At 44.5% G+C, this 14,555-nt stretch overlaps 2 protein-coding genes across 2 annotated transcripts; both read right to left on the reverse strand.

Annotated features, from left to right (window-relative positions):
* Window positions 1–9,028: 9,028 nt before the first annotated feature.
* Window positions 9,029–10,168, reverse strand: LOC117240071. The gene has a single exon (XM_033505928.1). The coding sequence runs from the start codon at window positions 10,166–10,168 to the stop codon at window positions 9,029–9,031; it is 1,140 nt and encodes a 379-aa protein (XP_033361819.1).
* A 15-nt stretch (window positions 10,169–10,183) lies between these two features.
* LOC117240072 lies at window positions 10,184–14,555 on the reverse strand. The gene is made up of 3 exons (XM_033505929.1): window positions 13,433–14,555; window positions 11,163–12,895; window positions 10,184–10,924 (listed from the first exon to the last, which is right to left on the reverse strand). The coding sequence occupies exons 1-3, from the start codon at window positions 14,553–14,555 to the stop codon at window positions 10,184–10,186; spliced, it is 3,597 nt and encodes a 1,198-aa protein (XP_033361820.1).

A 14,555-nucleotide genomic window follows, 5' to 3' on the forward strand; every position in this document is an offset into this window, starting at 1 on the left:
TAACCGCGGTGATTAGACACTAATGACAATGCTCTTAGGGTCGAAAACGAATCCGCGGTCAATGGGATAACAAATGTACTTTCTTCCAAAGTCTAAGTTGGACTCGATTTACTTGTCTACGATACAAGTATTACTAAACTAGCTCTTTGTTAAAACGTAAAATATTCGCCGAGCGTAAAGACGCTACGTAACTCGCTAATGAGACTTCACGAGAGAATGACTTTCCGTCGCGATGATGCTGTAGAGGAAAACTATGGGAAGGTTGCTAACGGGAAGCGTCGTTTGTTGAAAAAATAGATCTTCCCTATCTTCCCGTAGATGGGACAAAGACTGTTTGTCTGTTTGAGAGACTTTAGATAACTAAATCTTAATATTTATAACGGCCATCAGGCTAGCTGAACATGTACTGTGGAGATGCGTCGGCATCTGGTAACCATCATACCCGAAGAATAGGATCTGCGTGTGGTGAGCCACGGGACAGAAACCATTGGAATGTTTACTGTCTCGTGCCGCTACAAATATTTCTTTTAAGGAGAGCTATAGAATTACTCCATACTTTTGTTAGACAAAGCGTTCATCCCGTAGCCGCGACTACGTTCGGCGACTGGTTGTCGCCTCGAGCCCAAGCTCACTATTACAAATATTGAACAAATGCAATCGGATTGACTAAAGAATCTAGATTATAATTTTAAGGTTTTTTCCTGAAGTTCCAAAGGGGAGGCTCTGGTGTCCTTTCATCTCCGACATATAATAGGATTATTTTTCTGCCCATTCTTAGTAATTTTTCGTATGTATTCTTGCGCAGACTTTCATTTAATTTTTTTTTATTTATTTACATTTTACAATTTGTCCAGTAGGACAGTTGGTAAAATATTATAGCTTAGTGGTATAATAATATAGCATGTGGATGGCTATCCCCAGTGAGATACCATCTTCGAATTAGATTGATTTATTTCTTTAGTGTGGTGAGTGTTTATATGTTAGGTTATGTCCTTTGTGAGATCTGTTGGGTGTTTCCTTTTTAGTCTTCTGCGTCTGTGAAATAACTGTTCGGCAAATCGGTTGTCCGTAACAACAAATAAGATCACACTGTCCGTTAAACAGAGAAAGTCCCTTTGTTTATCCGCGTTTGAACTCTTAGGGAGTTTACACCTCCTCTCCTCGTGTTGACAATTGCATCGCTAATTGTCCTTTTCATAGGGGACTAGTTTACTCGCATGGAAGAAATTTCCTCCAAGGCTACGATTATCGTTATCCACTTCGTACATAGAATTTGAGATCCTTCTCAGAATTTTGAAAAGCCCTTTCCGGATTTCCTCCAACTTATTTCTATTTAATTTGTTCCCATTGTGAGTAAAGACCATATCGCCAATTTTAAATTTATGCTCTCTTTTTTTTTTTATCATATTTTTGTTTGTTAATTTCGAAGTTTCTCATTGAGTTCTTAAATGCTTCTTCTCTGTCTCTTTCTAAGTCTATCTTATTTTCAATTGTTCCTTTAGGAACGATCTCAATTCTTCTCCCGTACAGTAAGTAATTCGGAGTAAATCCAGTGACTCTGTATCTGGTGTTATTGTACTCTTCCACACTTTCTTTTGCGATTTTTGTCCAATTTTTCTTTTTTTTGTTTGAATTAATTTTGCTTTTTATTAAATTATTTAATTTAATTAGTGATTAGATTGTGATTAGTGTATGTAATTATTATGGGTGTATGATCGGAGCTAAGCTCAAGACTGGGTGCTATATATAGTTTATTTGCATTTAGTCCCTTTGTAACTGCAAAATCAAGTAGGTCAGGTATTTTGTTCAGGTCTGTCGGCCAGTATGTCGGTCTTCCTGTGGATAATATATTGAGGTTATTGTTTCTAATGTATTTTTCCAAGGTTCTACCTCGAGGTGTAGTGATTCTTGATCCCCATAGTGTGTGCTTCGAATTATAGTCTCCCGCTGCAATATACTTGTCACCTAAATGTTGAAAGTACTCTTCCCACATTTGTGATGTAATTTTGTGTTGCGGTGGTACATAGTTGCTGCTAGTTTGTACTGTAACGGTGGTTGCTTGGATATATTCCTTACAAACTTGACTGTGTAAATGATGTTTAATATCATTTCTTATTATTACTGCGGTCCCTCCGTGTGCTTTTCCTGAGGTGGTAGTACGGTATTTTTAAATAGTTTTTTATAGTGAAGTGTGTTTCTGAAATAAGTAGTATATCGATATTATTGTTGTACGGGAATGTTTTAGTTTCTAAGACCCTTTGTTGTAGGCCGTTAGAGTTCCAGGCTGCTATTTTAAGCGTGTCCATTTTTATTTTTTGCTTAGCGTGTTTGTGAGTAGCTGTAACATGAGTGTGATTTGTTGCGTTTGCTGTTTAAGGATTGCGTTTTGTTCACTTATTATTTTTGCTAACATTTCCGTGTTTTTAATGGATAGCTTTATCAGTTCTTTGATTTCTGTAGCGTCGTCGATGTTATTGTTCTAGATTTGATTATCTAAGGGTGTTGACTGTTTGGCTGCTTGCGCGTAGCTTCGACTACCAAAGGTGTTGGTATTATTATGGTTGATGTTCATTACATGCTGTATGTTTGTTGATGTTTCAGTTACTGTGCTATCCTGATGTGTGTGAGAGTTAGTGTATATCCTGTTACGAAGCGGCGGAAAAAGTTTACCTTGAAGTTGTTTTCGTACTAAACAGCTTTTGTAACTAGCTGGGTGATTTCCACCGCAATTGTAACATTTTACATCATTTATGCCCGTGTGTGGGCAGTTCACTGTAAGGTGCTTTCCTGCGCATTTGACACACGTCGGGTTCTTGTTGCAGTAATTTTTAGTGTGTCCATATTGTTGACACATCATGCATTGTGGTATGTCTTTTTTGTGTCTGGGTGGCTCGACTGTAATTAACGTGTTTAAAATTTTTTTAATATCGAAAATTTCCTTGTTGTTATTTTTAGGTTCTAATTCTATTAAGAATAGCGGTAGTGGTTGCTTCGTATCGTACCTTGTAATATTGTTTATAGTTCTTGTTTGGTGGCCAATATTTGCTATGTTGAGGTTATTCGATGTGTAAACAGAGAAAACACGTGGATAAATTCTAAGGCAGAAAATATATTTAAATAGAAGTGTAATAAGTAAGAATACAATTTGAGCTGGTCTAGATCCGCGCGCTAGCTGTGCTACCCAATAACTGAAAAACCCCGAAGCCAACGTCACCTTTCTACTGCTTATGGCCTGACTTCGTCGCAGTCTTTTGTCTACGCGCTGTCGATGGCTTCAGTGCTTGAGAAAACTAAAAAGACCAGATGTAGAGTTTTCTTAGAAGTGGTAACCACTTCAACACCCCCCTCCCTAAAACTCTACATCTCTACGGACAATTATCTCAAATTTACAAATTATCTCTTAATATTTTTCTAACTCTTGTCGTAAATAACTGAAAATTAATTTGTCAATGCCTTCTCAAGTACATTTGCCAGCCGTCTTTCTCTTTTCCATACAAATTAATTTATTACAAAAAAAAAAAAACTAGAAGACTAAACAGATCATGTAGAGTTTTTCCTTTTTTTTTTTTTTGAGAAGTAATAATCACTTCGACACCCTCCCTAAAAACTCTACATGTTTACAAACAACTACCTCTTAATATCCTTTTTACTTTTCAAACCTAACTTTTTTCTTAAATATTCAAATCTCGGTTTTGGCAACGCCTTTGTACATATATCTGCCAGTTGCTCTTCGCTTGTTACATACGTTACATCAATTTTGCCTCTATTGTATAAATCTCTCAAGAAATGATATCATACGTCAATATGCTTACTTCTTTGATGGAATTCTGGATTCATAATTAATTTCACGGCACTAGTATTGTCTACACATAGCATATACTTAAGGATCTCTATTTTACATTCAAGAAATATTTTCTTTAGCCACATAATTTCTTTCGCTCCTGAGGCTGCACTGACTAAATAGTTCTAGTGAATTTACCTGTTTGGGTTTCTTCTGAGCGTTTCTGCTTCTATTTCTACATAATTCTACTGGGTGGAATCGGCCCGGGAAGTTCAGTGCTTCACAGACCGTGCACGGTCGTTTCTTGGATGGTGGATTTGCATTTTTGTTCAGGTTTATCTTTTTTTCTTGCGTTTCTTTCCTTTTTCTCTGATCTTCGTATTGTCCCAAAATTCCCATTAGGTCATTTGTTGATTGTACAATTTCTCTCTTGATTTTATCTTGGATGCCGATAGGTAATCCAATGACAATCAAATGTATCCTCACGTCTTCAGCCATTTTCCTCTTTACTTCCAACATTAATCGTTCTTTCTCTAAGGCATACTCAATGAACGAACCTGAAGCGTATTTGAAGTTGTAAGCGTATCGTATTGCATACCAACCTTTATTGTTAAAAGTTTTGAGAAATGCGTCTTTCCAGTCTTCCCAGTTGTATCCTTCAGCCTTCAGCAGATTTGTTTGGTACCATTTTGCTGCTGTTTTCTCTAAATACTTTTTTAAACCTTTGACTTTCTCCTCATCACTTTTGATTTTATATTTTCTGCATTCCTCTTCATACTCTGATATCCAGTCTGTGACTTTTTGAGTTCCATCAAATTGTTTTATGCTAAAGTTTATTTCTTCTTTTTTTTTATTAACGTGGGGGAAACCCAGGACACCAGGTCACTTATGAGGAAAAGCCGGACTCCAACCGACTAAAACCTCCACGATGACTATCCCGACTACGATCGAGAGGGGCCCGGGAATCGATGTGAGCGACACACCGGGCCCTTCCCTGCGCACAATACGTCCCCTAATGGAGCGATGTGCGGCCACGTCACACCGCGCCTCGTCCCCTATCGGACTGCTTTGTGGCCCGTCGCTGTATGTTTGGATTGGGTCCCATGCAAAATTTAATTCCTTCACCTGGTGTTGTTCAGGAATAATGAAATTCGTTTGATCGTATTCTTTTCGGTTTCTGTGAAACTGTCGTCACCTATACCTATCTTATCGTTTTTACGAATGATTTCGTTTAATTTGGTTAACTAGTTGATTCTGTCGTAACTTCCTAGCTCTGTTATCGATAATTGATAGAAAGATTTACAGTTCGGAGTCATTTTGAGAATTTTGGGTAACGTGTCGGTAGATTTTTCCCAATCGTGATACTTTTTACCGAGTTCTATGTTTAAATTTTCGTTTCGTCTCGTCAGAACATGTATTCTAGATAGTGCGTCGGCTGAAGTATTGTCTTTTCCTTTAGTGTATTGTATATCGTACTAATACTCCTCTAATTTTACTAATACGATTGCTAAAAGTTCTTTTTCAGTTGTGGAATAATTTCGTTCCGGTGGGTTCAAAGTTCGTGAGACATAACAACATGGATGTCCGTCCTGTGATAGGATAGCACCTATTCCTTCGTTACTGGCGTCGATCGTTAGTGTAAATTGTTTTGCAAAGTCTGGGAATTTTAGTACGGGTGATGAACAGAGTTTGTCTTTTAATGTCTGGAATGCTTCTTGGGTTTTATCTGTCCAATGAAATGGCGTCTCTTTCTTTGTAAGTTCAGTCAATGGTTTCGCGATTTTAGAAAAGTTTCTGATGAATTTGCGGTAATAACTTGATAGTCCTAGGAAAGATTTGATGTCTGTGGGATTACGCGGCTGTTTTAAGTTACTAACGGCCTCTAATTTTTTGAGATTTGGCTTTACACTTTCTGCGGTTACTATATGTCCGAGATATTCTAGTTCTGGTTTAAGGAATTCACATTTATCCGGCTGTATTTTGAATCCGAGTTCGCGTAAGCGTTGCAATACTATCGCAAGGTTGCTATTGTGCTCTTCAATCGACTGTCCGAATATTATAATATCCTCTAAATACACAAAGCAATGTTTATTTATAAGTCCTCTTAGCGCGGTATCCATCATGCGTTGGAACGCTGCAGGTGCATTCTTTAAACCGAATGGCATTCTATTGTAATGGTAGTGTCCTTGTGGTGTAGAGAACGCCGTGTATTTTTTAGAATCTGTGTCTAGTTGGTCTCTAAATTGAATACGTCGAGATAAAACAGCAATATCTTTTTGATTGGTTCGCGGAGAGTTTCCTCTATATGCGAGAGTCTGACTGAATCTTTAAATATGGAGACTTGATCGTATGTATTTGAGTTTTCGGCAAGACTGGTTATTTTGGCTGGATCACCACCATTAATAAAGCATATCGTTGTCGGTTTTCCTTCCAAGTAAACTGTGTTTGACACTGCTTGTTTCGGGGCTACGTTGTTTTCCTGTTGCAATAAAAGAATATTGTTGTCAAGCTTTAGTTCTTGGTTCGAGAGTTCAAATTTGAATTTAGATAGGGTTGGTAAACCGAGTATGCCGTCCTCTATGATTGGAAAGTCGTCATCTACTACAAAGAATTCTAGAGTTTTACCGAATAATTTCACAAAGGCGTGTTCGTTAGTAGTAAATCTAAAGTGTCTCATTGAGAATTTTTGTTCTTTTACTGTCCTGGGTTGTAACACACATCTTCTCTTGAATATGTTAATTCCTGCTCCGCTGTCGACGAGGAATTTATGTTGTCGTCCGTTGGATCGTAGAAGCACTGCGGGTAGTCTTCCTGTTGTGGCGTTAATTCGCAGGTATAGTCTATTGGTTCCTCCGTTTCCTCCTTGCGTGTCTCTATACTATGGACTCCTGGTGGTCTCGGATATTGGCCGGGTGATCGAAAATTTCTACATTGACTGGAGGCATGTCCGACTTGATTACACCTGAAGCATGGCATTCGTTCGTCTTGCCGGAAGGTTCTTGGCATTGGATTAGGTGTTGGAGTTGGTTTTTTAATGATGATTGGGTTGGGATTATTGGTCGTTGGTTGTTCCATTGGTCTTGGTCGTCGATTTCGATCTTCTCTGAAGTATCGCTCAATGTCGGTAGCTTTCTTTTCAGCTTCGATGATATTGTATGGTGGGCTGGCGAGTAATACTTGTCCTATTTCGGTTTTTAGGCCTCGAATGAAATCGGTTACGGAGTCTCTCGGCATTCTATCGTTCATTACACTCGTCTAGTAATTTCGTCCGAATATTCGTTTATTATACTATACTGTAGCTTATTGAACGCTCTGCGGAACCTGATGATATAACTTTAAACATCTTCGTTGTAGTGCTGTGTTATTTCGCGTAGCTGATCTAGTTGTTCCCGAACGGAGGCTCGGGTGGCTACGTTTCGTCGTAGGGCATCGTACAGTTGTACGTATTCACTAATCCGTATATTGCGGATGGCCATTGCGGCCTCACCCGTAATTTTATTGATCTTAATCATTTTGAGTAGGATTGATTGTTCGCTACACATGGCTTGTACTTCACGTACTTCGCGTATGAACTCTTCTACTCCGATATCGTCTTCGCCATTTAGCTGTGGAATACACGCTATCGCATCTGTGGCTCGGAGAAGTAAATTGCGATAAACGGTCTTCACCGGAAGGGTGATCGTTAGCTTCTGGTTGAATAGGTGGAGGAGGTCTGTCTTTCGCGGTACTAGGTTCGTCTATGGTAATGAAAGAGCCTAATTCAGTAGTAGCGTCATGTCCTAAATTCATTTTCGAGATATTTTTTCCTAATAGTTAATCTCTGTTGCACGTTTTTTTGTTTTCACTATCGGCCATTTGTTGTGTTTCTTTTATACATTGCACAAGAAGTTCGATTCGCTTGTTTTGTTTCTGCATAGCGTCGAGTATGGTACGAGTCGATATATCCATAGCTCCGGGTGCAGAAGCGGTGTTAATGGCTTCGATTTTTTCTTTTCGAGGTGTGGACATGATTTTAGTGGAGTTTATTGAATTTGAACTATCGTTGTTAATTGAACTCGAAACGCTTGAGAAACTTGGTTTTCTCACACAGTAACGTAAAAATGAATCCAGATTTCCAGCTTACCGTAGTAGTTGAGGATCCTTTGGGGTGTTTCCTCTCTGATTGGTTTTAGATCCCGAATCCTGTTTGTAGGTTTACTCTGCGCTGACCGTAGTCCTCTCGTCCAGTTTCACCGTAGTGAAACGTTGAAAGTTGCTGCAGGATTTCGTAGTGTATTTTCGACCAATCGCGGGGAGACGTAATCGCGAGGAGAGACGTCAACGGGGGTCGTAAATCCCCGTTACGATTATAACAATCGACACCACGAATTGATCGATCCCCTGATTTCCGTTGAGATAATAAGGGGTGATTGAATTTGAATAACACTGGGATTCACAGTATTATAAAGTATATATTTCCAACACTTAGTTACACTGACGTAGAGAAATAAATAGTTAACAACTTGTCGCACGAAGATGCGATAGACATGTACGCTAGAGCAGGGCTCTTATAATGGAAATTAATGTGTCAATGGACTTAGCACTGTGATATGTTTAGGAGAGAAGATGTATGTTCGACAACACCGAGAACCGACAAAAGATGTGCGTGAAGTATGCAACTCTCGCGCTATGTATAGACTGCTGCGTTAGGCGTTAGTTGGTAGACTGTCTGTCGCTCTTGTTTTAATACGGAAGAAAAGTTCGGTGTGGGTGTGCCCCTGTGCCTAAAGAACGCGGATTCGTTGGTCCCACTTTCGTTAGGAAAAGTGAGGGTAACGAACCGTGGTGTCGATTGGTCATGACCTGCACTACTGCTCGAAGGGATGAGTAGGGAGTCTCCTACCATTGTGGCGCGTAAATGACTGTGTGCGTGAGAAAAACCTAGCTTGTTTTATTACAGGGCTATTCGGATTTTCCTAATGGGTGCATACCCGCTTTCTCCGTGTTTTTAAATGCGACTAATAAACCCAAGGACACCTCTAAAACCGACTGTGTTTCGAGCATATTTTTAAGCTTTAGCAATTCTTCAAGACAATCGGATTGAAGACATATGGCGAAACAATGCAGGGAAGTGAAAGTTATGGTGGGTCCTTAGGTTTATTGAGGGTCGAAGTGCCGTTACGCAGGTCGGTTGTTGTCCGGTCGCGCGGGCTGGCGTGCAGATGCTTTAGGCGGCGTAACATCCTCTCCCCGTTGAGAGGGCACCGATCAAATTCTGGCTGTGGAGTCAGGTGTGTCGTTGGTGACCTCCTTCGCTCCGTGTGGGCGTTCGGCCTCGTCTGGATCTGGGTGGATGGGTAAGGGGACCAGTCTTTTGACGCCGCGGTCCAGGATGCTTGTTGCCGTCTGCACGGTAGCGGTCCGGATGATTCCGTCGGCTCCTGGATGGACCTTGATTACGCGGCCCAAAGGCCACTGCATAGAGGGCACGTTGTCCTCCCTGAGGATTACTACGGTGCCTTCATGAATGTTATGTTTGCCCTTGTCCCATTTGCTGCGGCGGGTTAACTCATTTAGGTATTCTCGATACCATCGGCTCCAGAAGTGCTGCTTAATCTGGTGAATGCGCTGCCAACTGGATAGCCGGCCTGATGGAACTGTCCTGAAATCACGCTCCCGTAACCTGGTTAGTGTGTCACCGATTAGGAAATGACCGGGAGTGAGGACAGGGGGATCTTTCGGATCGGATGAGATGGGAGTCAGTGGGCGTGAATTGAGAATGGCCTCAATTTCGATCACAAGGGTGTTGAAGTGCTCAAAGGTCAGGAGCTCCGTGCCGACCACGCGAATGAGATGGCGTTTGAACGCTTTAACTGCGGCTTCCCATAAGCCGCCAAAATGTGGTGAGTTCGGAGGATTAAAACGCCATTGTATTTGTCGGTCGGTGAGAAAATTCTGTACCCTATCCTGGTGGTCGTCGGACTGCAGTAGGGTCCGGAGTTCTTGCAGCTCCCGATTAGCCCCGACGAAATTGGTGCCGTTGTCGGTGAGGATCGTTGCGCAGTGTCCTCGCCGCGAGATGAAACGGCGTAGCGCGGCCAAGAAGGCGTCGGTGGTTAGGTCGCTGACTAACTCTATGTGGACCGCCTTTGTCGCCAGACAAACGAATATGGCGGCGTACGTCTTGATTTTACGTCGGTTGCGGTCCCTCCTCTCCTTGATGTAGAATGGGCCGCAGTAGTCGATTCCGACGTTCGTGAACGGCCGCGATTCGGTAATACGCGCCTCTGGCAAATCACCCATCAAGTATTCCACTGGTGGAGGGTTGGCTCTGCAGCAGCGGACGCACCTTCTGAGAGTGCGCCATACCTGGCTACGGCCGTCGATCGGCCAATAGCGCAGTCTCATCGCGTATAGTGTAGCTTATGTCCCTGTGTGATGATTGTTCCGGTGCTCTTGCTCTATAATTAGCTCTGTCACCGGGGATTTCGGTAGGATGATCGGGTGTTTTTGGCTGAAGGGTATGGCGGAGTTGGTTAGTCGCCCTCCTACCCGGAGTAGCCCATCTTCGTCGAGGAAGGGGTTTAATGGCTGTAGTTTCCCTCCAACATCCTCGCTTCGATTTTTTTGGAGGATCCGAATTTCAGGCGCGAAATGATGGGATTGTAATATTTTTATTAGTCTGTTGTGCGCTGCGGTCAGTTCGTCTGGGGTGAGATGGGCAGTTCGGTGTTGCTTATGTCTCCATCGAAGACACCGGGCGACGATTCTTATTAGTCTTGGCCAAGACGAGTAGCGATGGAGGAGAGTGTTGTCGTTAACACTCGTCCTCAGACAGATCGTCTTCTTTTGCTCCGGGAGGTCGACTACCGGTGTCGGGCTCCAGACCGGCCAATAGCTTTCGCTTTGCAGGAGCCACCTTGGCCCGTTTTTCCAAATGGACGGACATAGGAATTCCTTGGGCGTCTGGCCTCGGGAGATGAGATCCGCTGGATTATCGTCGGTAGGCACATGACGCCAGTCGGAGATATTGGTCTTGGTCTGTATCTCAGCGACTCGATTCGCCACAAATGTTTTCAAGGTGTGCGGCGAAGACCTGATCCAATGGAGTACGATGGTGGAGTCAGTCCAGTATACTATCCGCGATATCTTGATCGTCAGGGCCTGTTGTATTGACGAAATCAAGGACGTCAAAATAAGTGCCCCGCTTAATTCGAGACGTGGTATGGAGAGCGATTTGAGCGGCGCTACCTTTGACCGCGCCGTGAGGAGTCGAGTCCAAATGTTGTTCTTTCGGTCCGTCGTCCGCACGTAGACGCACGCCCCATATGCCCTTTCGCTAGCGTCCGTGTAGCTCAATTTTCGTTGCGGATTCTAGGATGGTCTTCCGAGGGAACCTTACCGCATTTAACAACGGCAATTGGGTGTGGTATTTGATCCATTCTGTGTGTACGTCTGTCGGAAGGGATTCGTCCCAATCTACCTTCAATGTCCAGACTTGTTGCAAAATCATTTTTGCTCGAACGATTACCGGCGCGAGCAATCCTAGTGGATCATAGATTTGTGCGATGACTGAGCTGATTGATCGCTTTGTGATTCGGGAAGTGTCACTGTTCGTCTTGACCGAATATAGTATGGCATCGTCGGCTGAATCCCACAAGACGCCGAGTGTTTTTAACGTGGATGACTCACCGAGATGTAATTTCTGGTTGGTGTCGTCCTCAGGTAGCCCTCGCAGCAGATCCCGATCGTTTGATGCCCATTTGCGGATATTTAGACCGGCTAGCTTCAGTAATTTCGTGAGATCATTCCTGACTGATAGGGCTTCGTCCTTCGTATCGGCTCCGGTCAACGCATCGTCGACATAGAAGTCTCGCCGTAGGATCTGCGCTGCTCTCGGAAATCGAGGTCCTTCGTCCTCTGCCAACTGTTTGAGACATCGGATGGCCAGATACGGGGCTGCGGATAGACCGAACGTTACGGTGTTGAGTCGGTAAGTTTCGATCTCTCCGTTGTCGGCACGCCACAGAATCTTTTGATAAGGACGATCTTCTGGACGTAGGATGAATTGACGGTACATTTTCTCGATGTCGCCGGTAAGGACATATTGAAATGACCGGAATCTCAATAGGATGTTTCTCAGGTCTTCTTGTAATTTCGGACCCGCATGAAGGGCGTCGTTTAGAGACACTCCCGTGGTACTTGAGGCTGAGCCGTCGAACACAACCCGTAGCTTGGTGGTGTCGCTCGATTCCTTGATCACGCCATGATGTGGTAAATAATATCCGTGGTCGGTGGCGTGATCCGTGTTGATCTTCGTCATGTGACCCAAGTCTAAATATTCTTGAATCACAGCACTATACGCGGTTTCATATTGTTTGTCGCGTTGGAATCGGCGATGAAGAGAGGCGAGCCTGCTCATTGCAGTGGCCTTCGATGACCCTAGTGAGGAAAGCTTTTCGTTGAATGGTAATGCAACGATGTATCTGCCTTCCTTGGTTCGTCGGACATGGTTTCGGAAATGTTCTTCACATAGTCGTTCCGATTCCGAAAGATGAATAGTGGCCGGTCCCTCGTCGATCTCCCAAAACCGTGCGAGGTCCTCTTGCAGAGCCGTTGTGGTTGCGTGGAACGTATTTAGCGCGGTTTGGGACGTGGGACTCCCCCCGATTACCCAGCCGAAGCGTGTTTTCTGTAGACGTAGTTCAGGTTCGCCTGGTTGTGCCAGATTGACCTGCCCGATGCACAGCGACGCAAATGTTGATCCGGTACTAAGTAAGACATCGATCGGGGCTGGGCAATGGAATTGTGGATCGGCTAGTTGAATATTTCTGGGTAATCCCAGACTCAAGGGATCGATGGGCTCGCTTGGTACGAAGATCGATATGGCCGGGATAACAAGAAATTTCAATGTCTTCTTATACTTGCCGTCCGTCGACGTGATTGTGGCCGTGGTGTATCGTTTTGCCGTGGTGCTCAAATTGTCGAGGGCTCCGATCTGGATCGCACATCTCCTTTGCTTTATACCGAGGGAATTCGCGAGCTTGTCGGTCATGAAGTTCATGCTCGACCCAGTGTCGAGTAAGGCTCGGACTCGGATTGGTTGTGCCTGTTTGTTCAAAACCTTGATCTGTGCTGTGGCCAACAGATCATGATACAGAGGGGTGTGGGCAGATGTGTTTGTTAGTCCGATCGCCCTTGCAGTCGTAGTCTCGGATAGTCAGTTTTGCCCCGGTTGGGACTTGGACGAGGAGGTTGGGGTGGTGTTCTGGATCTGGGCTGAGCGTGACTCGTACGAGGCATGCTCTTTCGTACCTCTTGGAGCCGAAGATGTATGCTTCCGTGAAGTGTCGGATGTTCGCCTCGACTTGTGGGACGACCGCGACTTCGATGATCCCGATGGTGATTGTTCGGTGTAGGCTCGCTTGTGTGATGAACGACTGTCCGACGACCGACCGCTCGGTGCGCGACTGCCCGACGACCGACCGCTCGATGAGCGACTGTCCGACGACCGACTGCTCGGCGACCAACCGCTTGCCGATCGACCGCTCGACGATCGACCGCTCGACGATCGACCGCTCGAAGATCGACCGCTCGACGACCATGAATCTACCTGAGTTTTTTCGCGGTGTAGATACGTATGGTGTCGGTGACCGCAGATACGACACGAACCCGATGTACACTGTGTCGGCGAATGTCCTGTGCCTAGGCAATTTATACACAACGATGCCTTCTTCACGATCTGAAAACGTTTGGTCGCTGATTTGGCCTTGAAGATTTTGCAGTGTCTGATCTCGTGAGGTCCGTTGCAGGTCGGACACACCACCGTTCTGCTGGTTGTAGCAAGGGTTCGCCCATGCGGTATGGTTGTTCGCTGACTGTGGTGTTTGTGGGTTGACCCTTTTGATTCCTTCTCTTTAGAGAGGAATTGAGTCCCGTTCGCCCGTGTTTTGAGAAAGTCTATCAGATGCTGATAGGATAGCACCTTTTGGCGCGGCAGTGTGCGTTGCCATTTACGCAGGCTGGACGAGGGCAACTTCGACGCGATCAACTCAATCATCGCTATGTTTGATGTGACGGGCTCCTTTAGATGTTCGAGCGCCTTTAGATTTACGCTAATGGTTTCCAACAAATCCTCTAGGGCCTCTGGAGTTTCCCTTTTGATTTCCGGATAATTGCGCATCAAATTCCAATGGCGCATGCAGATTTGGAGGGGGCAATTGAACTTGTCCTTCAGTGTATCAAGCGCGATGGAATAGTTGGCCTCTGTGAGTTCTAATGACTGGATACTCTGTGCGGCCCGTCCAGTTATAGATGAGCGTAGATGCTGGAACTTTTGGACATTCGTCAAACCTTCGTTACGGTCCACTATGGATGAGAACGTGTCGTAGAAATAGGTCCAATTCTCGAGGGCACCGTCGAATTGGGGCACGCGGACCTCTGGAACGGTGGTCGGCTCTGGTTTCCGGCATGTCTCACCTCTTGTTGTAGTCGACGGGGTTGTTGCTGATATTTGCTCAAAGAGCTCTCGGAGCCGCATGTCAAGCTCCCGATGCTCTTGCGATAACGAATCTACCCGCGCACCTTCCCCCTCATCTACCACACCTAACTCTTCTTGAACATCGAGTATCCTCCTCCAAAGCTCATCGAACGAGCTGCGGCAAGATGCTAGGAAGATTCTGTTTCCCTTCCCAGACGCTTCGTATTCATCGAGTTCGCGCCTTATGGTTGCAAGTCGACGGGCTAGGACGCCTCGTCTCCGCCGTAACGTGCTGAGTGATTCAGCTTGGGCCAT

The sequence above is a fragment of the Bombus vosnesenskii genome, unplaced genomic scaffold (assembly GCF_011952255.1).
Source record: "Bombus vosnesenskii isolate JDL3184/JDL3185 unplaced genomic scaffold, Bvos_JDL3184-5_v1.1 scf7180000014540, whole genome shotgun sequence".
Taxonomy (NCBI): Eukaryota; Metazoa; Arthropoda; class Insecta; order Hymenoptera; family Apidae; genus Bombus; species Bombus vosnesenskii.